The following is a 27,130-nucleotide window of genomic DNA, read 5'->3' as shown; positions in this document are numbered from 1 at the left end:
CTATTACATAACTTTTATTTTTCAAGAACTTGACGACTTATGTAGTTTCATTGAAAACTGTTAAGGTACAACATTTGATCAACAAACTGATAACTCGTTTTGTTCAGATTTTGTATGTGGGGTGCAATTGGAGGCACTAGGCAATTCAATTTAAAAACTGTATACTGTAAACTACCATTAATCATCAAAACATTTGTATTTTATTATTTTATATATGTACAGTATTTTGTACCAGAATGAAATAAATAGCCAACATGCTGCACCTATTCTGAAAGTGACAAATCATATAAAACTAGGAAATACATATTTGAATTATTTGATCACAAGAGCACATTTGCATATTACACTGAGATACACTGAGTGTATAAAACATTAGGAACACATTCCTAATATTGAGTCTCACCTCCTTTTGCCCTCGGAACAGCCTCAATTCGTCGGGGAATGGAATCTACAAGGTGTCGAAAGCGTTCCACAGGGATGCTGGACCATGTTGACTCCAATGCTTCCCACAGTTATGTCAAGTTGGCTGGTAGTGGATCTCCACTCCGCTCGTTCCATCTCATCCCACAGATGCTCAATTGGATTGAGATCTGGTGACTGGGCAGGCCACTGCAGTAAGCTGAATTCACTGTCATGTTCGTGAAACCATTCCTGGACAATCCTAGCCTTGTGGCATGGGGCATTATTCTGCTAAAAAATCCATTAGCAGTTGGATACACTGCTGCCATGAAGGGATGCACCCGATTATCAATGATGTTCAGATATCCTGCAACATTCAAACGTTGCTCCACTTTTATCAAGGGGCCCAATGTGTGCTATGAAAACACTCCCCACACCATCACCACCAGCCTGCAATGTTGACCCGTGGCATGATGGATGCACATACTCATGTGGTTTTCTCCATACCCTAGTCCTTCCATCAGCGTGAAACAGCAGGAACCAGCAGGAAAATGTTTTTCCAATCCTCCAGTGTCCAGTGTTTTTGTTCCTTAGCCCACTGCAACCGCAGTTTCTTGTGTTTTGCTGAAAGAAGTGACACTCTGTTAGGTCGTCGGCTGCCATACCCCATTCGTGTCAAGGTACGACGAGTTGTGCATTCTTTTATGGGTCTTTCAGCACCAATGTTGTACTGGACTGTTGACTAACCGTAGCCCATCTCTTGCTCTGCACAATTCGTGTCAGCCTCCTTTGGCCTCTTTCAACAATGAGCCATTTATGACCACTGACCTGCCGTTGGCTGAATGTCCTTTGGGTGGTGGACCATCTTTGATACACATGGGAAACTGCTGAGCGTGAAAAACCCAGCAGCGTTGCAGTTCTTGACACACTCAATCATAGCTTTCACCTGGATTCACCTTCTCAGTCTATTTAATGGAAAGAGCATGCGTTCCTAATGTTTTGTACACTCAGTGTAGTGTACAATGAAATAAAGATACGGCTTATTTGCAAAACTCAACTGTAATTACTTACTCAATTGCAGCTAGCTGTTTTCACACAGTGGATAACGTAACTAGACATGTTTTGAAACTACTTTGGCCAGGGCCTATTGGATATTCAAAATGTGTTCAAAGGTCTTGCAAAGATGATTAATTGAATTGCAAAATAAAATAAAATCAATAAAATAGTGTATACTAATTTGTGATCAGTTAGAAGTCTGCACAAATGTATCAACATGGTTAAAATGCCTCTATACAGAGAAAATAAAATACAAATCACTACATTTTAGTAAATGTGAAATCAGTAAAAACCATTATAGGAGAAACATATTGTTTGTGAAATACATATTTAATGTATGTTTGTTATTTTATTTGCAAACCCTTGGACTTTACTTCAGGTCTGAATGTTCCACTTAATGCTTTTAGATACAACTGTAAGTGAAATTAACTGGGTGAAACAGGCAAACATAATGAGTACTGTTAAAGAACATCCTTACAGATTAGTGGCAATAAGTAAGCTAATATTAATAGTGTTAACAGCAGGGCATTAATGCTTCTCATGCTAATCATAACCTTTCACAAGAAATAACATTATTGTTCAACTGACAAATGCTTATCTGGGGGTATATCAGTAATGTCCTGTTGATCAGCATTGGCGGCAATATATAAGAATGTATAAACCTTACATTCACTACAAACATCACTTGTGCGTTTGCCACAACAAACATTACATCATAGTGCAAACTTCCCTTCCTTAATGTCTGAGACACACACGTCACTGCAAATAAAAATGTGCTAAACAGTACTTAGTTACAAATGGTAAAAATATAAAATTAAATAACACCCCTTTTTCTTGAGGACAATACAGCAAGTCCTTTACATATTTCATTTAACAACACAGGATTTATTATGAGAAAGGAGTGTTTATATATCTCATCCACACATCCCAGAGCACACACGAACAAGCAGTATCTTGCAGACATCTTGTGTTCCTTATTCCAAATTAATGAGACTGGGCAATGCTGGAGAAATATTCAAGAATGTCTTGAATAGTGAAATCCATTGTTATCCCAGACCCAGGATAACAGCGACCGATTAACCCAACAAAGTGCTTGTACTGCCGAATGAACTCATCCTGCATTGAATGCCACACAACCTGACAGCAAAGGGGAACAACATGAAGTGATTAAAAAAAATGTATTACTTATCCCACATCTGTTTGCTTTCGTGAACTTAAATGACTGGAGTCCGAACAGGAGGACAGGCTTGGTAGCCGATTAAATAAAGATACCCCCCTGTTCAAAGGAGAATGCATTAATCCGACCTAAAGTCCTGTTAATTTAAATCTGAGGCATAGACAATTATTTTAAATTAGGAAGACAGGGCAGTCTAACTAATGCATCTCCTGTCTCTGGGATTAGGGTTTTTACAATTGTATACCCCTACTCCAATGAAATTGCTGTTTTCTAACATTTAACACAAGATATTCTCAAAATGTATTACAAAAATCTAATACATAAATCAAAATTTTTGAAGTACATTAAAATATCAACACATTAAAATATCATCTGTTTTTGCCTAGAAAATAAAAATACTTGATTTCTCAGCATTACTGTACCTGCAGCAGGTTCTCCTCCTCACAAAGGTGCTTGTCCACTTTTTTATAGAGGTTATCTAACCCTTTCTTCACCTCTTTTCCTGGATATTCCTTGATAACTTTGCGCAGCTCCTGTTTGTTAAAGGCCAGTTGGTAGCTCACTTCTTCTTCTCTCACTCCCTGTGCCACACGGGCCTCAACACCCTCAAAGAAATGCTGCAAGTGTGCATACAAGGCTAGTTAATATATTAGTAAAGGTTTCTAAACTAGTGAAGTCTGCCATTTTCAAACCAAAAGACCATTTAAAATCATAACGCCAGCTCATTAAAATATGACATCAAGCAAGTACAGCTACTATGTAACAAGGGTACAAAATTCTGAAGGTTGCTGGCATTTGCTGCAGTACAACTCCGCCACTGCAAATGTAAGTTGCTATATTGATTTTGTAGTTAGAAGTGTATTGCCTGCCAATACTGACATTATGCCTGTCATCCACAGTCGGGGTACACAGTCTGCCCTTCTGTCAACTAACTGTATCACTTAAATCCTAAGGATACTGTTTAATTATATTCAGTTTATCACAATGCAAGGGGGATTTATTGAGGTTGTCTATCACTCTGTCCGACTGCCTTACTATATGTACTCCCTTACATTTTTTCATTTCTCTAGAGCCTTTGCTAAGGAAATTCTTTTTTTTTGTTGTTTTTCAAGTTTTTATAAATGTAAATAATCGTGTATTAGAACTTAGGGGGTTCTATTTGTTTGTCTCTCTCCAGCCATATGCCAAAGATTTAAAAACATCTATAGGAGCACTAAACACTAACTGTGACAGAACTTTATCTAAAAATCTGTAGGTATATAGAGGCATCTGTCTCTCAGCGGATACTGGTCACATTTATATTTTACTGATTGCTCTAATTTTGTCTTTAAAGCCACTGACACATTTGTTTTATTTTTCAAAAAGGACAGCTACAGGCACACATACTTTTCTTAAATACAATTTGAAAGTACAGTCAACGTCGCTTTACCAGAACACCTCTGGAGATGCAAAAACATCCAACATGCAAGAGAGAAGTATTTGTCCTTTTTTTATTTCTAAGTGAAAAGAAACATAAATCACATCACACTATGAATAAATGTTAACTACGTCATTCTTTAAATTCCTAAACAAAACTAAATTTCTAAACTAAACGAAAAATAATTAAATCGCATCTTAAAATCGCAACCTGAGACACCGGCGATGCTGACACACCAACTTTCTTTGCAGCAGCAGCCTGATAAACCACAGGAGACTCCAGCTCCTTCAAGAGTTCAATGTGGTTTACACACTTTTATGCAAGTCACAGCATAACCACTGCACTGTGCTACGCAAACCTGTCTTGTTCTGAAAAGCAATCTCTGTTTATCAATTGAAAATTCTGTATCCCAATGAAACAAAGTGATGCCCTAATTAAATGACATAAATAGCATTGGCAAGAACCGTCTCCCAGAGTTCTGTCCCATTTATGCAGAAATCTCAATTTTCAGTATCTCGATTAGGCAGTGCCAACTGCATACGTAGATGAATATTACCCAATGGTACTCAGGCATACAAATCTGTCCACAAACTCTACAATCATTACAAAGATCTACTAAAAGGCCAGCGAGTATTTAAAAATGAAGCGCAGCAACTTACATTAAGTTTCTCCAGAGGCTGTCCCAGAGAGTAAATTACATAGGACTGCAGGTGATCAGTGTACTTGTATTTGGCTTCTTTCCTCTCAGTCTCCAGGCAGGAGATCTTCAGACGGGACAGAGTTGAAAAGATGTGATGGAAGTTCTCCATCATCACAACATCCCTGGGAGTCTTTTGACTTTCATTTGCAACTTTCTCAACTTAAAAAAATAAATACATATAAACATTTAAATTTATTTGACAAAATAATGATGCAGGTTTAGATTAAAGATTGATAGACCTGACTCAAATGTAATAAACTGTGGATTTTAGTGTTTTATATACTAAAATATATAGCACGTGGTCTTCAACAGGCTCCACCAAGCTTTAACTTAATGTTTTTTCCAGATATAGCCAAGCTAAAATTATGTAAAGTGACACAAAGTATGCACAGTAGCGGCTACTTTTCAATTTGGATACAGACATGCACACAGATTAATCCTAAGGGTGGGACTGAGACAAGACATAGCTTTTTAATACATTCCTAGTGAGGCATAACTACATTCCCTACCTTTAGTGTTTTCTTACCATTGAAATACACCGCTCTGATAAGTTTTACATAGGCCTTGTCCAAATCTCCACGTCGCTCTGCGTTTCTAAAGATTGTCTCGGCCAGCTCCGCAAACTGCTCAATACCAGTAACAAACGGAAGGATGCCAACCTTGCTCTTCTTTGAGATCTTCACCTCTTCCATTTGCTTAATTTGATTTGACTTTAAAAGAAAGGAGACCCATGAATTACTGATATAGAAACAGCAGAAATCAATTGCAACATAGACAGGCACTAGTACGATGAGAAATGGCTGTTGGTGTTCCAGATGGGGAAATACCAAACAAAGCCGAAGACACAGCCTGATGGTTTTAATATGCTGTAAGGCAGTGATGGGCAACTGAAACATCCCTGAAGGCCTCCAGAGAATACACCACATCCAAATGCTAGAAACTGCCAATACATAAATGTGCAGTTCCTACTACACCAGAGAGATTTTCATTTTTTGCTTATTTATTCCATTGCCCTCACCACATTTTGAAGCAGCTAGTGTGTTTGACTTTGACACCCTCTCCACCTACTCGTGACAAATGTATCCACTTTAAACTCTTTGCTAATCGCTAACTCAAATCTTATCTTCCCAATTTCACTGCAGTAAAAAAAAAGTGTCACTCAAATTAAACGTACGAACAACCACCACCATCTTCTAGCAACAGACCTCGCAGCAACCCTTCACACGACGGTCGGTCTCACTGCCAGCCTTGACTATGTTAAAACATTTAGCAGTTTTAAAGATAACCAATGTTTTTCTAAAAACACAATTCATTCAAGGTTTAACCTTCTTACAAAATTGTTCCTTTTTTGTGGTTCAATTATTTTTAACAAGTAAGAAATATTTACAAAATATAGTGAAAATGTTACTTTTGTGATACATTGTTTGAAATGCTTTCAAGACACCACTTTGTATGATAATTCTAATTTAAACTTGCACTGACTGATGAGAAAGCAGAAAATCATAACTTAATTTCCACATAAAAAGTTAAGAAAACATATCAGCAGCCCAGGATATTTTTTGTGTTAATGTGTGCGATTATTTAAAAAAGCATATTGCAGGAGCAGTGCTCTTGTGGTCACATTTGTATAATTTCTGGTTACTGCTGTTCATAAGTGTTGTCAAGTGTGTTTATTTATTTTTTTATTTTTTACAATCCCATCAACAGCTTGTTTTTTCAACACAGATCTGTTCAACAGAGTATATGGCTCTTTATCACAATTCCAACTGTTTTTTTTTTTATAGCTCAAGCTTGGGAAGGTGGCAAGGGCCATCATTGCACCGCCAGCATGCCGCAGGCTGCCCACCACTGCTGTAAGGAAATACATTCAAAGAAAAAACATCTTGCTAGCTTAAGTAATTAAAAAATAAATAAATAAATACATACATACAAAATACCAGATACAGCATCACATGTGCTGCTAAAGTGAATCCTGACGGCTTATTCCTGAAGTTAAGGGAAAGCGAAAGCATGAAAGATCTCTTACTATGCATTTATCAAAGTTCCTCTTGACTGTCACCAAGACATTTCCAAGTGTGGTGCTGAGGTAGGAAGCTGGATCTACATTCTCTGCAGTCCAAACATGGTGGCTCATTTTTACCAACATGTACAAAGAGTTAAAGCTGTCAATCTTGTCACCAAGGGCAATCAGATTATTCAGTTCGACTTCAATACAATGAAAGATTTTATTCATCATGAGCCGAACCATCTCCTTCCTGTAACAAGAAACCAGCATTAATGACAACGAAAAAAGCCTAAGCTTAAAAACTTTGTTTCTCCTTGCACACCACTTACAAAAAGTTAGCTGACTGGTTTCCACTGCAGAAAGCTGTTGCAAGTTTGAGCCCCTCACTTGACCACTTGCACTATTCTTATCTTAAAATCAACTCTATTTTTATTAGATACCTGTCCATGAGTTAAGTTAGTAAAAAAAAATTAGTTTATTGCAATTAAAATGATGCCATCATGTCCCAAAAATACTGAAAAACCACTAAGTTGTCTAGCTTCAACTACTGACATTTTTTGTTTTCTTAACATCTCATACAACTGGTACCCATTACCATGTAAAATGTAGTTCCCTGTGAAAATCCACATTTCTGAAGGAATAGTGTAAACATACAGGTCGCAGACAAAATTAATGACTATGCTGCTTACACCATAATTCAAGGTAACAGATCAAGGAAAAGCATTTAGAAAACTTTAATCACTTTTTAATAAAACAAAAAGCAACATAATTCAGTAATTTAACAAATAATCTATCAAAAAACAAACCAACGTATTTAAATTTAAAGTATTCGTCATTGGTACCCCTGCTTTACTTTGTCAAGTGTTCTTCCTTTTGCTGTCTGTTACATCTTCTTGCTGACTATTCTGTCTTGCATATTTCCTTCAGCTCAGACAGATTAGATACACAATGCTTCACATCAGTCCAAAGCATTTCTATTGGATTGAGATCTAGTGATTGCAAAGGCCATTCCAGAACTTATCTTTGACTTCAACATGGATTCCAGCATTGACTCAGTCGTATGCTTTGGGTTGTTTTGGAAGATATACTGTCTGCCAATCAGCCTACGAGCAGATGGTATCATTATAATGAAGGGTTAAAACGAACATTATAGTAGGTTCTCTGTAGAAGGCAGTGATTTATACATCCTGTCAGTTAAGATAAACCGTACCATTCTGTGGTATTTAATCTTACGAGGGCCATGATGAGAATGATCTTATATGTTTTATAAATATTAGGAATTAAACTAAACTGTATGTTCAAATGTACAGACTTATGGTAGCTGTATGGCTATATTCCATATAAGGCATACAACCTGCTTGTTGGAATACCTATATAAAACTATGAGGTTTGTGCAAGACAGTGAGTTCCCCAGACCTTCCATCTTCCAGGTAATATTGATCAATTATCTTGAAACTGTATTGTAAGCTAGCTGACTAAAATGTTCTTGTTTAGAGAAATATTTGCAAATTAACATAATACCATTGTTCTTGTCATTTATATTTAATAATTAATCTTGACTATCCACTAATAATACAAGGCTTAGGATAATTGGTATAACAATAAATGAATAAAACCACAACCATACAGTACTTTGAAGAATGTTTTGATCCATGGCTGCATTAATTCGATCTTCAATCACATGAATGTCTCCATTCCCTGAACTGCTATAACACCCCCAATATCATGATCGAACCACCTCCATGTTTAACTGTAGGTACAAAGTTTTCTTTATTGAAGGCATTCCCTTTTTTCCTCCAAACATACTGTGAGCCATTTTGGGAAATTTTGTTGAAGAATGCTTCAGATTCCTGTTCATATTTCTTGGCAAATTGTAGATGCTTTTTTTTTTTTTTTGTTAGGGTTAGATTAGGGTTTAAGTCCTTGGCTGTTAATCTTGGATGTTTTTTTGCTGCTCTTACGATTCTCCTAACTGCTGTTCATGTAACTTTCTTTGGACGTCCAATTCTTCCAAGCGTTTCAGTTGAATTTGCTCTGTGGTATTTCTTGATTATTGTTCAGATTTTGGTATTCCATATTTCTTTTACGTTCCCTTTGTTGTAGTTTGCTACAAGTGCTTTTCTCAAACGTGAATCCAACTCCTTTGACTTTACCATCATCTGCTTTGTTGCCAAAACATTCTGCAACAGATGTCTGGTTATTGACTTTAGAGTGCTGCTTAATTACTGTGTAATGGTTTAAAATCAATTCACACACACACACACACACACACACACACACACACACACACACACACACACACACACACACACACACACACACACACACACACACACACACACACACACACACACACACACACACACACACACACACACACAGTAAAGTAGCAGGGAGAGGGACAGATTCCTCCCTGTCTAAAACAGGTGGAAAATTACGTTTTGTTTAAAGTTAGTTCTGTTGATTTGTTAATTGGTAATTGTTTAATTGTTAATTATCCCCTGCACCTGGCTATCATTGTAAATTAGAGCGAGGTGCAGGGTATTTAAAGAAAGCAGCCAGTCTGTTCAGGGCTGCTGGTGTGTGAGGAGCCTGGTTGAGGGTGATTTCAACCGAAACAAAAGGTAGTGTGAAAAAGACTTTATGTGTTTTGTTTTGTCAGTATGTATTCCAGGTAAACATTTTAGCTGTCCTGTGTTAGTTAGGTTCCTGTGTGTAATAGTTAATGCTCAAGAAAGAGCTAGGTGTTTGTTTTGTTTATTTCTGTTTATTAAAAGTATGCATAAGCGCTAGAAAAATCAATTTGTGTCCTGTGTCCTGAATTAAAGGGGCAATGAACCTTGAGAGTTACATAATTCATCACCTATAGATATATATATAAAAAATAACCCTGTAATCCCCCCGGCAACACAATGTACTGCATATGAAATTTTGGTTTGATTTAAAAAAAATAATGATTTAAACAATAAGAGGGGTGGCAAAGCATGTATCATATGTGATACAGAAATGGGCATTACATGGTTAATGTACAGGTGCCAATACTTTTGTCATGAACAAATATTTGAAATTGCTATGTTCCTTTTTGTTTTTTATAAAGATTGTTAAACTACCAGAAATTGTGTATTTTGATCTTTCTCATTAATTAGTGACTAATGTTGTCTAAATGCTTGTATTAAGCATGTTTTCATCAATTATCTTATGTCGATGGTGTCTATTTTTGTCTGCAACCTTTTACCACTTAAAAAAACAACAGCAAACGATTGTTTTACTGATGCACTACTGGTCACATTTAGGAACACGACAGCCGGTTTACTTTGTTTCCGTAAATGCATATAGTTGCACATTTCCAGTCTTTGAATCAATTCTGCTAATGATCAATCCATCCAGTACAAGAAGGGGGCATTTTGCGTGAACATTGATTTTTATTTTTTAAATAGTGAACATCAAAAAGAGAAATAACCTGCAATTAATTTATTGCTCAGCAAAGAATTTAAGAATATTTGTTGTATAACAACTGTAAAGAAATGATCAATTTTGAAGTGACGAGCCTATTTTCTGCTTTAATAAATATTAATGTTTAAATCGTGAAATATATATTTCTTTTTTATTGTAAAAAAACACAGCCTAGATGACTGTCAATAAGCCAGTCTATATGGAAACACAAATACTCACTCAGACGTTGTAAATTGTGGTCTTTCCCCACCAACATGCCGTGATGGCACTGCTCCATCTACTTCCTCTCCATCTGCCTATAAAAGTGCAGTCACATTTAATGATTAAAGAAACTAAAATATCATAGTGCTTAATGTGTTTGTTAATGGGTATTTAAGACATATTTTTGTCTTCAGTTCATGGTTTCATACAGTACCCTGAACCATTTATCATCCATCTTCCTGGCAATGAATTGTCTAAATGATTTGATGCATCACTTTCTTCAATCATCCATATCTTAAATAAAATATCAGAGTAAAATCCAAAAAACATCTTTATAAACAAATGTTTTATTTGCTGAATTGCTGTTCAGCATGTTTACACTCATACTCTCCCACCACTCCCTTAAAAATGATCCCAACTATCAGAATCACCCCTTTCTACTGGTACTTTATTCAGACTGAAGACTCACAGCTGTCGATCCTGGCATGCTGGGTTGTTGCTGTAGTTTAAAGAATTTGCTGATGAAATCCTGTTCCGCCAGACAAAGAGGCTCCAGCTCACTTAGAACTTGTTCAAAGATCTAAAGACAAAACGTTTGATAGTGATGTTTTCCAGTGTTACCAACAATTCACATTTACACACTTGATTCAGTATGATGCCTCATTTTGCACCTAAAGTAAAATGCATTCGGATGACCTCCCCAACATAAACCACAGCTCTACTGTGCATGTTCCAAGGGTCAATAAATCAACACTGGGGGAAAACTGGGCAATGTTATTTTGGTTATCTGCAGACACTTTAAAAGCACTGCAAACACAACCAAACAGTGCCACTGTTACAACAGGTTGTTTTGTTGATGTGATGGCACAGGAAGATAATTCCTACATCCAAGGCTGTCATGTCGACACTTCTATGAACATTCTTTCACATGACAGCCAGCCCAGGTTATTAAGTTCAGCGTCCACTTTGCGCGGACAACAGGACTGCAGCCAATCACAGACATGCATTTGCAGGACAGCCCCCATGGGGACTGATGGACTGTGTGGGTGCATTGAGATAATAGGTGGTTGGATGAAAATGCATGTCTGTGATTGGGGGAGCATGCACAACAGAGTAAAATGCAAGCCTGGCTGGGTGAAAGGTGTGAGTTTTGGAGCTGTGTGAGCTGTGTTTTTTTTAATTACTGAGTCAGGTACGCAGAGACTGTTAGCTTTCTGTGTCTTACCTGCCTGTTTATTAAACCCTTTTACTTATCCTGTGTTTGTTACTGTTTATTGCATTTATTTTATTGAACTGCTCGTTCTTGTAAAATAAACCATGCTTTTGAGACCAGAATACTTGCCTGGATTGCTTCCTTTACCTCCATGTTACAATAGCAATTTAAAATTGTGTTGCAACATACTTAATATCAGTTTTATATATCAGTTTTTTTCAATTCAACATCAAGCATTGCAAACATACCGACAACAGTCAGTTGTGCAGTTTTTAGTTGTTTGCAATATGCATTGTAACCAGGTAGGATACATTCATCTCCTTCTCTGAGATAGTGACTGATTTTTTAAGAATGTCTTGTTTAGTGAATTGATCAACTTTCTTCTGGAAAAACTTGTGTCCTTTCCCAACACAATCTGGATGCCGTGTCTTAAGATGCCGTTGGCTTAAGACTTTTGTGAGCCAGTACTTCACAACAAATGGCACAAGGACGCAGAAAAAAACAAGTTTATATAAGATGGTAATTGCGAGTAAAAAGGTCTTGCTATCACAAGATAACTTGAAATTAGATGTACTTGCACCAATGGCTTCATTTACAATACTTGTGTTTTAGAATTTATCCTATTAACCAAAAATTCTATACCTTGTCAAATTTGGTTCTGTCTGCCACATCGAGGTCTGAGGCAGACATGTTGCCCATATCCAGCAATGAGGATGACTGAGATCTGCGACTTCCTCCACCCTGAATTGGTAGTTTGTTGAGGCTGGAAGTCGAGCCAGTGAGCATTCCTGAACTCCCATGCAGGCCTGACACACACAAGGAGAGAATGGTGCAATCACTTTCAGCAGGGTTAACTGGGTTTCACTATACTTAAGGCTAAGAATCTTCTTCAATGAAATCTGAAATCTTGCATTTTGGTATGACCAGGCAGCTATACAGTGCTATAAAAACTCTTTTTGTATTGGACTAGCTGTAGTGCGGTTTATCTTTAAAAAAAACTAAAAATAAAAATTATAGAAGCTTTGCAGCAGTCAATGTATTTATTTAAACACCTTTAAAAAAGCATAATATTGACATGATGGCCATAAATCATGCAGAAATATACATTTTCATGACTACATATAAATAATGTTTGGAACCATCACATATTCTTTAAAAACATAAATGGCACATTATACATGACTACAGAAAGCTAACTTATAGCCATAACTGCTTGGTGGGTATGAAGAGCAAATAATAAATAACTTTACAAAATGCATTTTTCGTTTTACTAAATAACTCCATAAAGCAGTACTTCCAAATCTGTTTTGGTACATTGTTGGACCACAACTTCTTACATGTACAAGAACAGTCAAGTTAGAAAAAAATGAATCAGTCATAAAGATACGCTATTCACAAAAACAGGCTAGTTAACAAAAAATAATTAATCCAATACAAGTTTCCAACAGCGGGACTCAGAAAAGCATAGAACAATTCATCTTAAAACCACTGCCTCTAGAAAATAAATGTAGTCTTGAATTAATTACTGACACACTCAGCTATTCCTTGCATAAACACATACAAATGTATTTTCTGCCCTGGTTTTGTATTCAACATTCATTTGCTTAAATTGTGATGCAGACTCAAATCAAGCTCAAATGAGAGGGTAGGGACACCCAGAAGGGTATTTTATTATGTTTATACTAGAGGTCGGGTACACATCGGGTTTTAAATGACCCTACTCGCGTCTCTTTTTACTACCCGGGTATCTAAAGAAAATTCAGAAAATATGGCAATGCAGTTGTAAGCTCGGGTCTCTGGCTGGCGTAATAAAGACAATGTTAAATAGCTGCAATAGCGGCAAGTACACCTCAGTAATAATAACTAGTGATTATTCTTCTCAGGAACTAAATCGGAAAGAAAAAAAACATAACATTTATGTCAATGATAACTCTTAATTATCCATTAATAATAACACTATGTAACACAATTTTTGTTCCTGGGTAGTAAGTGTTATTTCCTAATTGCTTATGCCTCAAAAGTATAGAAAATGGCTATTATTCCCCACAAACTTTGCTTTTGTGACCAGGACAGTGATATTTAAAAATATCACTATTTCCAATGGGAAAACGGGCAAATGTGTGTCTTTTTGTTCACATAAAGTCAGAAAAAACAACATGAATCCAAATTAACATGCATTTATACTAAAGTAATATAAAATGACCACAAAAGATTTAGAAGTGAGTAGTTTTTCGAGATTTACGATTATACTGTAAATCTGAGCGGTGTACCTCAGAAAACAGACAAAACCGTAAACATTTTTTATTTTATTTTAATGAAGTAGATTTACTAAGAAAAAGCATACACACTCCAAAATGCTTAAGGTGCAAAGCACAACATTAAATCAGTATGAGAAAAACATTACTCACACACTTACAAACGAGTACCTATTTTGTTTTGTGTTAAATAAAAACATTTGTGGTGCATGTTAAAGTGCTAGTGCTCACAGATGCTTTGCTTGGATGCCGTGTTAATGCAAGACTGGAATAATTACGTTTATTTATCAGTTCGGACTGCACCTTTAAATTTAGTTTGAACTATTGTGTTTGCAATAGTCACCGGTGAACAATACAGTTAGAACTAACTGGATGTGACAAAAGCGATACACAGGAAAAGTGAGAGACAGCGAAGCAGCAGTAAGATATTCTCCTTGCCTATTCTTTAGTTTCGTGTAAACTATGCAGTGTTCTGATTGAATAAATAAAACCTTCACTATTGGAGCCCTTGCATCGCCTGAATCACAACAACATTACATTATCAACAACAGCAGCAGAATATGGCCAGATTTTCTACCAGTGGCAAACTCTAGTTCATACAGACTCCTGTTTATCAGTTGTAACATATTAATCCAATAAAATAGCTTTTAATCCAGAGCTCTCTTCACTCACACTATTACAAGTTTAACCTAACTCAGGGTATCTGTACCTATAAACTTGTAAAACAAGTGCAAAAGCAAAGGCACATTTCCTGAAAAATCATAGATGTATAAAACATACCAGAGAGTAGTTCAATGATTGTTATTTATTGTTTGTTTTACTTTCAATAACTTGACTTTAGTTTTTCAGTTGCTTCAAAATATTACCCCCCCCCCCCCCCCCCAATCTATCCCTACCTTCCTTAAAAATATATGTGTTACAGAATGTGTTACCACTAGTAAAACTAACCTTCAGACAAGTTCTGACATGTACGGTACACAGATGATTAAAATTCAGGTGAACTGAATGGAGTGGATAGTGCTATATGTGAAGCAAACAATACAGACCATAGATCGAGCTTTTTAATGCTACGGGGATACTTACTCTCCGTTTCTTGTTTGACAGCACTCTCTTTTCGAGGAAGCGTGGCTGTGGCAGCAGATTAGATTGCAGGCATCAAAGACAAAGACAGGTTAGCAAATGTGTCACACAGACCGTGCAGCATAGGGCAAGTTAAGAGTTAGTTATAAAAAATAAAAAAAAGCAAAACAAAAACATGCATTAGAACTGCCAGAAGAAATACAACTGCACAATGAAAAGAAATGTTGATGTTCCAAGTTCCCTAAAGATGACACTGTGCAAGCGTTCTTTGCAAGTTTATAATGTTCAGCAATATAAACATTAGAAGCTTTTAAAGAAGAAAACTAAATCACATGTTCTCCTTGTTCAGTAAAAAGTACAATTCAAAACAGAAGATAGTGGGAAACCTGATTGGACAAATTAATTTCCTCACTAACCTGACAATAAAAATGTTTTGACATGAATCAAACCACTAATTAAAATCAACACTATAGAACATATTTTAGCAGCTGGATTTCATTTTTGGTTTTGTTGGTGTGTCCTCTGTGTTTACTATCCAGCTTGCTGCTGGGTTGTATGTAACTGCATTATTAATTGAACTGTGGATAAATATTAGTTGCTTTATTGTTGTGCTGCACTGAGCACCACTCTTGACTGAAACTGAATCTAAAGCTGGGGTCCTCATCACTTGTATCTATTGAGATCACTGCAGGATAAACATGTCCAAAAGTAATGAACATGAAAAGCAACTGCTAAAACATGTATTAATGCAAGACATTGTCAATTTAAATGAAGTAGTTTTGCTAATTCATGAAATATAGGGTCATGCTGGTCAGTTCATGGTGTTTCCCCTTTAAATTTACATATACGGTATATGCTTCTAGTGGTATTTTAAGTTATATATTTTGTATGTATATATTCTCTATTAAAAATAATAATGTAATTTTTGTAAAAACTTTACAAAAATAAGTATACAAGCACACACATTTCATGAGACTGGAAACAAATGATTTCTGTATTGTTAATGTTATAAAATTGTTTCAGTGTCTTAAATACAAAAAAAATATATATTCTTTAATAGCAATAAATCTTACCAAACTTCTTGCCCTCTTTAGTTGTGCCTGTCATTTTAATCTTTGCAACTTCAAAAAAATCTTTAATTTCCCGTTCATACAATCTTGCGATATAATCAACATAATTCTGCAAAAAAAACAACACATTTGTGTCAACACTTTCTGTGGGGTCTCAATGGTCTTAACATGCTGGGTTTCTTATGAATGAACAAGGCAATATACATTGTGACAAACTGGACCCTAATAACCCAAAACTTGAATTTACTTTATATTGCCACTAAGGGGCACATGTGTGTAAAACCAAGGGGACGCTAATCTACATGTTGCTAGAAAATGTAGAATGAAATCTGTTGCTTCAAATTTCAGGGGACACTATTCTACAGTATGTAGACATTGTAGCTAGAATGTTGATGGACACAGAGAAGACAATACATATGATATTTCCTATCAAAGTTTATTTGTGTTCCCTTTCAAGTCGGGAATATTAACCATTACAAATGTGTTACTCCTTTAAGACAACCGAACCTGAAACTTTATACCAAAGACTTCTCATCAGAGCAGTGTGACGGTAGCTGCTGCTACTGCTCTTCCCCCGAGAACATAAAGGAGCTACATGCACCGACAACAATGCCATTTTCCTTTTCAACTGATCCTGAATACCTGAGAGCGGCTAATATTAAACTCACCTTTCTAATGACCTTTATTTCATATCTTTACCTTTGCTTTTTAAATATAAAATTTATATATTGAATCTCTGAAGTAAAATTGTTTATTTCTAGCCTTTCTTGTGTTTTCAGCCAAGTTCAGGTAAAGTCCCGCCGTGACCTATTGACCCACAGGAAGCCTGCGGCTCAAGTGCTGTCCTTCCTGGGATCCTTAACACTCCTTCGGCTGTGCAGTATTCTACTCTTCGGAGTTTAAAAAAAAAAAAAATTGTCCAATCATGTTTATTTCACGTTCCAATTGTGTGTAAATTATATTATATATTATTTCTATATTGTTATAATATATTAAAATTGTGTGTTTCTTTATCTCCCTTTTTTTGCCTACTTTAGCAGCTTTTACAAGCAGGCTGCTTCCAGTCTCGTGTCTGTACTGACTGGAAGATTAGCCACTGGTTGTCTTACAAAGGGGACTCCCCTGTTAATACACCACTAACGGTAACTGGGGGTGCCAGTATCGAGTACAGGTACCGACTAACTGACTACTGTGCACACAATCTGTATAGTGTGCGCTGACACTGTCTGTTGTTTAACTGGCAATGTTTCTTAAGTGCTCTGACACTGTCTACTGTATGCTATTACATAAGAAAGTTTACAAATGAGGAGGCCATTCAGCCTATCTCGCTCATTTGGTTGTTAGTAGCTTATTGATCCCAGAAACTCATCAAGCAGCTTCTTGAAGGATCCCTGGGTGTCAGCTTCAACAACATTACTGGGGAGTTGATTCCAGACCCTCACGATTCTCTGTGTAAAAAAGTGCCTCCTATTTTCTGTTCTGAATGCCCCTTTGTCTAATCTCCATTTGTGACCCCTGGTCCTTGTTTCTTTTTTTAGGTCAAAAAAATCCCTTGGGTCGACACTGTCAATACCTTTTAGAATTTTGAATGGAGCTGGCACTTCCTGTCATGTTGGAAAGGAGGGGCATGGGAAGCCTCCAATTCCACCGACTGGTTAACATGAAAAGTCAAGATGGTCTCCGGCAAAAAAAAAGGGTTAGTACAAAGGCTCCAGCCTGAGGTTTTGAGCCTCATTTGGGAGAGATTTGGGAGAGCAGAGTTAGACCTCTTTGCCTCTCAGGAGTCGACACACTGCCCCCTGTGGTTCTTTATAAAAGGAGACAGGGGACCTCTGGGAGTAGATGCATTGGTACACCTGTGGCCAGCACTTCTAATTTATGCTTTTCCACCGCTCGAGCTGCTCCTAACTATGTCTGATAAAGATCATGCAGAACCGGGCTAGGGTGCTCTTAATAGCCCCATACTGGCCCAGAAGAGTTTAGTCCTCTTCCCTGATGCAGCTCCGGAGCAACCGCCATCTGCTCAGTCAGACACAATGTACTTTGTGGATCAGACAACCGATCGAGCCTATGGTTCTGGGTCTGGCCCCTGAACAGCTGCATTTGAGTCGTCTGGGGTTATCGAACAGGGTAACTGACACCCTGCAAAATGCCAGGGCAGCCTCTATCTGTTCCCAATATGGGTACAAGTGAGGCATGTTTCAGGCGTGGTGCTTGTCTCGTGGGTCTGAACCCACAACATGCCCATGGCAGTTATACTTTTTGATGAGGGGAAATCCCCATGTACTTTAAAAAGTCTATTTGGCAGCCATCTCGATGTGCCATGTAAAAATAGATTCAGTCTCCCCAAGAGCTCATTTCCTGGTGGGTCAGTTTTTGAAAGGCACCCGGGGGCTTAGGCCACCGATGAGGGATGTGGTTCTTTGTTGAAGGTTGAATGTAGTGCATTAGGTACTGATGAAACCTCCAGTTGAGCCCATGCACTCATCTGAGCTCAAATTTTTGTCTTTCAAGGCAGTTTTCTTGCTTGCAGTCACCTCCGCTAGGTGAATGAAATGCAAGCATTTTCAGTATCGAAAACCTGTCTAATCTTTTAGATCAGAAGGAAGGTTACCTTTGTACTAACCCTTTTTTTTTTTGCCGGAGACCATCTTGACTTTTCATGTTAACCAGTCGGTGGAATTGGAGGCTTCCCATGCCCCTCCTTTCCAACATGACAGGAAGTGCCAGCTCCATATGCTTTGCCCAGTGCGGGCATTAGCATATTATGTTGACAGGACTAAAAGGTGGAGAATTATTTGCCTGTTACAGAGCCCAAAGGACAGGCACAGTTAAGTCTGCTTATGAACTGGCCAATATGCCTCCTCCAGAGAAGTTCACCGGCCACTCCACTAGGGGTCAGGTGACTTCATGGGCTTTGTTCCAGGGTGCATCTGTCCAGGACATATGGAATGCAGCGTTGTGGGCCCCCACCCCCCTCATACTTTTACTAGGTTTTACCGACTGAATGACCCCCTCATACTTTTACTAGGTTTTACCGACTGAATGACATAGATGCGCATAGCCCTGGTTTTGGCACTTGAGTGCTGAAGGCAGCTTCGTAGCATTCATGGTCGCTACTCTCGAAGGAAAATGACATCGTTGTCAGTGCGCAGCTCTTTTATGTTCTTGGGGGCGGAGCAGCAGCTGCATCACACTCCTCTGATGAGAAGTCTTTGGTATGAAGTTTCAGGTTCAGGGGTCAAAGGGGAAACACCAACTTGTAATGGTTAATATTCCTATTTCAGGAAACAAGGCTTTTTAATGTCCACAATTTTCACCACAATTTTTTTTTCAATATAATAAAATACTTTATGCTTAAATATGCATATACAGGATTGTATTTGTAATATTCACCATTACCCACATAATGTTTGTTCTAAATTTGATATTTTTAGCTTGACAGTTCAGCTTGAATGTTTTTTCTGTTTTATTTGTGTAAATAAATGTGTAAATAAACTGTAAATAGAGAAGTTGAAATGTGATTGTTGTTATAGTTTTTATTATTATTATTATTATTATTATTATTATTATTATTATTTTGAACAAAATTCCTAATTATGTCAGGTTAGGTTTTTTTTCCTTTCTACAAATCAGATATTGGCAAATGTGCAACACTATTTGCAATACTTGTTCAAACAGCTTTAAACAAAAAGTAGGTCTCACTTTCCCCATTACTATTAAGTTGTAACAAAAAAAAGCCTTTACTTAAGACAAAATGACCACTAAAAACACAACTTGGGAACTTAAACGTAGCATATCATTAACATACTGTTGCAGTTTAACATGAACGTTCCAATGCTTCAGCATCGTTACCATACTGGCTTTTTTTTCCCTCCAAATTCTAATATTACACTATAATGCCAACACAACATTATGTTTAAAACGGTTCATAATAGGAAATCAATGAAAAGAGTCTCCCTCACAATATCCCATGTTTGTTTATTTTTTTTCACCAGCGAAGCAGCTAGTCACATGATGTTTTACACCACTTTCATTGGTAGGTTTATTCTATGATGTAATGTTGCTTCTACAAAATCAACAGTCCTTTGACTCAGCTGCTTCAAACAAAGTTGCCTGAAACTTGTCGCTTGCACGTCACTTTATACAAAAAAAGGATGTTTCTAAATTTTTCTAGCTACATGTAGACTTCTGTCCCCTCGAAACCAAGCTGTATTTCTAGCTTTGGTAATTTAATGAATGTAAAGTAGGGTAAGCTGTGCTGGTGTACCACAAAGGCTTCTCTCCTTACAGTGTGGAACCCCCCTACCTGGTATCCTCAGTGATCTACCCTAACATACCTATCAGCTGTGAAACTGGGTAAAATAAGAGGAACTTACTAGTGTAAATTAGATGTTGCATCTCAATTGGGTTACCTGGGAATTATTTTCCTTGAAATACATTTCTGAAGCCACCCAACTTTGTGTGGTCTGCTTTATAACAGTAACCACAATATAACAGAATCGCATTACTATGATGCACACTGATTTATTAAAGTGGAATCTGACAGACTTAGTTACAGAAATCTATCTGTATGATAACCTTGGTGGGGCACTGTCAGCAACCCACAAGGATATACAGTATATACATGCTATACAACTTGTAACAGTGTTCAATTTAGGATTGTGTATGATACTGTTTATATATCTTTACATGTTTCTTACATGTATTGAATAACAAAAAAAAAAAAGTACTTCATGTAATTAGGTGGATTTTGAGTACATTTCAAGAGTATTTGCTTTGCTATTGAACTTCAACTTAAATGTATGTTCCGTTTTGCTTATTAATATGTTGTAAGTATGTAAAAATCTGGTTCTGAATGTGCTGCATTTCTTGTAACTAGTCAAAAATGCTTCAGTATACATTCATCCTAAGGAGTGATTGTGGATAGTGACTGATCAGTTTTCAGCTTCCTTACCCCTGTTAACCCTTCATACTTCTCACACTGAGTGTTCTTCAGCCACTCCATTAGTTTTGCATATCGGAGTAAATCTCGATGCAATGGATTGTGCTTGGGCAATGACAGCTCAACAGAGTGCTGAGCCAGTGTAGCGCTTTGGTCATGACCCTGTGGAAAACAAAGACAATTAAAATACTGTATTGTTCTCAATATGTGGAAAATGAGCTGCCTTTTCCCATTTCACAAGCAACAACAGCTAAATATTAGATACACACACACAAACATATAAAATTTAATATATGCTGTATATTTTTGGAAGTCAAAGTGTGAACATACCATTTACAAGTAAAATGAGTAAAAGCTCTACCACCATTCCTTTGAACAGAAACACTACTTTCAGGTTGTAAGTACTGAGTTTAGCATTAAACCTCTATGTTCGATCATGCCGATATATGTATTGATTTTGCAAATATATGCATTTTGCATAATATGTCTTAATAACTACAACTGTGATGAAACGTACAACCTTAGGTACCCTACATAATACAATATCCTTTCCAGTAACAGTAATTTATCACTAAAACCTTTTAAGGAGATTGAGTACATGGCATAGTGTTTTTAAACATGCCTTTTAAGATGTTTCAGTGATACATTAATATTGCATTACTAAAATGCATATGAAGCATTCAAAACATGAGGTAGGCATGGAAGCAAATTCTGGAACTTGGTACTCATTCTGCCCTGCATCAGGGTGCCCACTGAGGTCATTTCAAGTTCATGTCATCCCTTAAGGGCTATTCACACTATAGCGTTTATTCGCTGCTTTTTTAGGGTTACAAAAAAAAAAAATAATCTTTCACACTTGAGCATAATTGCTGCTGAAATAAATAAATAAATAAATAAATAGAAGCAGGTTCGATTTTTGGACGAAAAACACAGTGATCACCTATAGTGTGAATAGCCCTTTACCTGGCAATAGGGCAAAGTGCTAAATTATATTTTTGGAAAACTGAAAAAAACATTTTGAACCTTACATAAATTTACAATTGGCAATTACATTTTTACATATTTTATACGGCATTATGGTGCAATGCAAAGACGACAACTTTTTTTCTGCAAATCACACTCTTTACCCTGATTTTTTTTGTTTTAAAATTCAGTTTCTCCCTTTTTGTATTTATGGTCAGTTTTATTTGGTCTTAGGGAGAAACTGCAATGTTATTTAAAAAAAAAAAAAAAAAAAAAAAAAAAAAATAATAATAATAATAATAATGAGAAATGTGAAATAAAAGGAGAGAGATGTTTGCTGAGGTTAATGATCACAACTGCAGCATTCTTTTGTAATGTTAATATTGAAAGTAAAAAACAAAGTAAAAAATAAATTGTAGTATCTCAGTATCTTTTTGAAAACACGGCAATGCAACTAAACAATTCTTTGTTGCAAAGTGTGCATAACAAGTAACAGAACGCTCCTGATAGAGGCTGCCATGCTGGCCTAAGGAATTTTAAAACAGGGGGTACCATGTTCGCCTTTTTTTCTTTACAAGTGTTACTGTTTCGAACATATGTAAAAACACAAGTGCCCACTAGCCTCTTCATGTCAGAGATTCAAGTTTGCCCCTTTTAGCATTCACCCTATTTGCAGGTAAGGGTATGACTTTAGCATATAGTGTGTCATAGAATTGCTGATGGGCCATGGCAAGACTGTTCAGACAGAATTTTTTTTTTCATTTTTAGTTCACTATAAATGTTAGTAAAGCTTAGTTCTTTATAATAGTCAATTTTATTTTCCTTAGCAATATGCTACAGATTAATTATAGAAATACAGTGCTAAATATCTAAATTGGTAGGCAAAAACAGTACAATTACAAACACATGTAACTGTATAGTTTTGAAGTTTGATGAAGCATGATCAGGTTCAAGTTAATGGTGAAGCAGGATGGAAACAGGGTGTACTCACAGGAAGTGAAAGAAAGGAAGCCCTATAGAAGTGGGGGAGGGTCTGAGTGAAGTGATTGAACTGATTGAAAACAAAAGGCAAGTAATTAAAGTACTGACAATAGACAGGATGAAAACACACAAATTGCAACAGGCTGGAGGTTTAAGAAGAAATTGAAATAATTAAACCTAATGTACCATTTTAAAACTCAATTTATGTCATCACAACATATTTCCAAAGGTAGCTATAAAATGATTAAACGGCACTTATGGCTTGTGACTTTGGCTATTGGTTACAACAACTTAAAGTAAACAGTAATGAAAAGATGCATTTTACTGTACGTTAACTTAATTTGAACCCCTACTCTTTGTTCATGGCAATGTGACATTTTAAAAAATATCGTTACAGTACAGTATTTTAAATTGATCAAAATGACTGTGACGATTAAGAGAGGGCAGCCGTTACACGAGGATGACCTTTATTAATAAAACTACAATTTCCAAACGCTGCAATATTTTATTACATGATTTATGAAATTGTAGAAGTATCGTGGTTGCTTATTTTCTATAATACGGTAGCCTACCTGTATGTAGCAGCGTGTGTGGCTAACCTACTTTGACTACAGTACATTTATGGGTGACAGTTACCGACAGTCTATTAGGTGGGAGTTGGAAGGTCAGGGGGGTACTGTACCAGCAAGTCCGGAGTGTATGTTGGTTGTTAAGGGGCGGCACAATGCTGGCGTGGCAATTAAGTCTAAGAGTGTTACGCAGAGGTTTTCCTGTATCAAAAATTACCTCAGAATGTCAGCTTGATTTCTGTCAATATATCCTACTCGTTTTTGGGTTTTTTTTTTCTCACTACAACTTGCATGTTTGTAATTTCTCTTCAAGAGAAACCGAAACTAAATCATATGTTCTAAATCTTCTCATGTTTTTATTTGTACGGGATTGAGTTCGGGAATTACATGCACTAAAAACAAATCAACAAAACCACCTATAAGAAGGACTGCTGTTCTGTACGTTTATCATGGATTTTCTTTCCGGACTGTACCATAAAATAAAATATGCTTACTATGTGTGTGTACATTAGATTGTAATTTGCCTGTTAGATTGAGGCTCCTGTTTCTTAGGAGGCATTACAAGTTTATAGTGCTGCGTGTTTATTTGCTTACTGTGTGTGTTTTTTTTAGTAGGGGGGAGAAAAAATACCTTAATGTTTCTTTATTGATAGCGGCATTTATTCGAGGGTGGCCTCTATTTTAAAGAATATATGACTGCGGCCTCAATATGAGGGCGTCTTTAATACAAGGGTGGCGCAAATTGAAGTAATACGGTATATATACTGCCAAAAAATGAAGCAGGTTGTTCTTTGTAACCCACGTATATATATTACACACACACACACAACACACACACACAGTTGTAGCCAAAAGTGTACATATCCCAATGGAAATTAAAAATTTCTAGAAATTTCTCAAAAACAAATTATAGGAAAAATCTTTTGTAGCAAAAGTTTTGCTTTTATGGATGAGGAAAAAAGTTACAAGAAACAGATGTCTACAATTATTTATTTCAGCAATTTATTTGCATAAAATAAAAATGCTGTGTAGCAGGGCGATAGGAAAGCCTTGCTGTGCAAATGTGTTTTGATTTATTTACTGTATTTCTTATTGTTTTGACGGCATAGCTGTGTTATGATTTATTTATGTATTTAAAAATAGGACGATGAGAGCCGTGTGTTTGTTTTTAAAATCTTGTGGTAATGTGTGGATGTTGGCTAGTGTGTTGTTAAACTAGCTGGCAGTCACACATAATTAATAAACTCGTGCAGATTGTGGCCGAGGGGTAATAGAATAATTACCAGCTTGTTAAACCCTCTGCCACAGTATATAAGCCTGCAGCTCTCCCTGTTCTGGGTGGGTGTTCAGAAGTGGAGAACGGGAGAACGAGAGGAGAGACATCTATTTAAACTAAAATAAACATAGGATCATTGAATACGACTGCCCAGTTTTGTAGAGGAGGGTTTCAGATGATTGCCAAATATCTTTTGGTATCATTTTACCGTGTACTGGAACAAAACTTCCTTTGCCATTAGAGGAAAAACAGCCCCACAGAAGAATATTATCACTTCCATGCTTGACAGTAGGCATGGTGTCCTTTTCTGTGTATGCCTCATCAGACTGTCTCCAAACGTAACGACTATCAGCATGAACAAACAGCTCGATTTTTCTTTCACCACTCCACAAAACCTTTGACCAGAACCCATATCCATCATTCAAAGCAATTGTCCTTGTGAAATTTTCCTAAGAGAGGCATTTTCCTTGGCCTGTGACCATTGAGACCTTCACCATACAACACTCAACCCATTGGTTGAAATGGAAACCCCAGTCCCACTTGCAGCCAATGCACTTTAAATATCTTTGGCAGGCAATCTTGGATTGTTATTAACCTTCTTCACAATTCTTCTGCTTGTTCTTGGTGAATGAACCTTCTTTCTTCCAGACTAAGTACCATGAGTCTTGTACTTCTTGATAATAGAAACAATAGTTGAAATTGGGATACTCAAGATGCCTGGAAATCTTGTATCCTTCTCCAGCTTTATGGCAATAAATACATTTCTGCCTAAGGTCTTCAGATAGCGCTCTACTTTTTCCCCCATACTGACTTATTGGTAATGAGAGCAATTATCCTATGATTAACCCTTTTATTCTCCTACAATCCAGCATTTTCTAGAATTTCTGCATTATCATATTGAAATGTCTAGCACCTTGTAGACAATACTATTACAGCATCAAAGGGTAGGAATACTTTTGAATTAGCATTGTTGGAACTTTGCAAATAAATTGCTGAAATAAATAATTGTAGGCGTCTATTTCTTGTAACTTTTTTCTCATCCACAAAAGCAAAACTTTTGCTACAAAATATTTTCTAAAATTCTAAATTCTACATTTCCATTGGGGTGTCTAAACGTTTGACTACAAGAGCGTATGTGTGTGTGTCATATATATATAGTGAAACAAGAGTGTAACTTTCATTGAAAAATTAATAAATGAAGTCTACTTAAAGTGGTCTAACCTCAGCTTTCAACAAGACAGTGCCTCTAAAGTTGATATAGAGGGAAGTGTCAGTCCTCTTTCCACAGAAATGTTGTATGAACTAGCTGTTCAATTGCTTAAATTGTTTTTTCATATATGGTTCCCCTAATGGGGGAACTCAGTAATGGTACTGATGTGTACAAAAAATACTTGTCAATGAAGTCTCCCCCTATATACTACAGAACAGGTTAGAGAGTAGTACAGTCATGGCTCCCATTTGCCCCACAATGCCATTGCACTAACACTGTAGTCTCGTGGTAAGGCAGAACACAGATAGCACAGTCTCTTAACTATGGCTCCTGACTACAGCATTATAAAGGGGGAGCACTGTGTTTTCAGTCTGAGCAATAGAACAGCTCCAATTGTAATACAAATTGTATCTGGGGAAACAAAACCTGCCAACTGTGCATGGCCTAATTTATACATTGTACAACCTTTATAAAGTTAAATACCAGTATCCCAAGTGATCTTCATATTACAACATGACCAAGGGAACTTTTATAATCATAAAGGAATATAATCCACCCACAATGAATAACAAAATTGTACATTCTGAAATAAAACTATAAAAAAGAAGAAATACCTGGTGAACAAATACATTGTTGAGATGGTTGGTAAGTCTCCTTGCAAACTGTTCCCGCAAATCATTGAAGAGATGTTGCTGCTGTTTCACAGCATGAAGTTTATCATGTCCTGCCAGTGAGAGAGCAAAGGATTCAGAAACTGATTGCAATCTTATCCCATTGGCTTTCTGAGGGTGCAAGCCTCACATTAGTTAAATATTGCACACTGAAATGCATTATCCTTTAACAGCTCTCAGCTGTGAAATTTAATCAGATACACAAAATACAGGTATTTTGTTCAAATATTCTTCACACAAACAGTACCTGGTCTGAGTGCTACATTCATGCACTGCAAAAGTGCTTCCGCAGCATCAGTACAAGCTTCAATGCCCTTTGATGAAGACAGATCTCCGTCCTGCAGCGCCTTTATATGACCTTTTGACAAGTCCATATGGTTCTATAAAAATAACAATATTTAACTGACAGTTGACATCCATGCAGCACCATTAAATTTGAAGGAGCAGTTCCCAGCCATTCGGGGACAAGTACTGTGAAACCATTACCTA

The 27,130-nt window shown here is 36.8% G+C and overlaps 1 protein-coding gene across 7 annotated transcripts in view; it reads right to left on the bottom strand.

Annotated features, from left to right (window-relative positions):
- Window positions 1-1,065: 1,065 nt before the first annotated feature.
- Window positions 1,066-27,130, bottom strand: part of LOC121298196 (exocyst complex component 1) — a 36,703-nt gene continuing 10,638 nt past the window's right edge. For 2 of the 7 annotated variants that reach the window (XM_041225140.1, XM_041225147.1), the window contains 14 exons: window positions 26,889-27,021; window positions 26,585-26,694; window positions 22,926-22,985; window positions 20,984-21,133; window positions 16,030-16,135; window positions 14,960-15,004; window positions 12,264-12,427; window positions 10,878-10,988; window positions 10,427-10,503; window positions 6,776-7,004; window positions 5,276-5,459; window positions 4,709-4,908; window positions 3,055-3,249; window positions 1,066-2,592 (listed from right to left, as the gene is read on the bottom strand). In XM_041225140.1, the coding sequence (XP_041081074.1) occupies window positions 2,440-2,592; window positions 3,055-3,249; window positions 4,709-4,908; window positions 5,276-5,459; window positions 6,776-7,004; window positions 10,427-10,503; window positions 10,878-10,988; window positions 12,264-12,427; window positions 14,960-15,004; window positions 16,030-16,135; window positions 20,984-21,133; window positions 22,926-22,985; window positions 26,585-26,694; window positions 26,889-27,021 (1,917 nt within the window). In that variant the 3' untranslated portion in view covers window positions 1,066-2,439. The remainder of the gene's footprint in view (window positions 2,593-3,054; window positions 3,250-4,708; window positions 4,909-5,275; window positions 5,460-6,775; window positions 7,005-10,426; window positions 10,504-10,877; window positions 10,989-12,263; window positions 12,428-14,959; window positions 15,005-16,029; window positions 16,136-20,983; window positions 21,134-22,925; window positions 22,986-26,584; window positions 26,695-26,888; window positions 27,022-27,130) is intronic. The other 5 variants (XM_041225168.1, XM_041225178.1, XM_041225186.1 and 2 more) reach the window with 3 other exon arrangements.

Source organism: Polyodon spathula, chromosome 2 (genome assembly GCF_017654505.1).
Source record: "Polyodon spathula isolate WHYD16114869_AA chromosome 2, ASM1765450v1, whole genome shotgun sequence".
NCBI lineage: Eukaryota > Metazoa > Chordata > Actinopteri > Acipenseriformes > Polyodontidae > Polyodon > Polyodon spathula.
The sequence above is the reverse complement of the archived record's forward strand: the minus strand, read 5'-3'. Positions and strand labels throughout refer to the sequence as shown.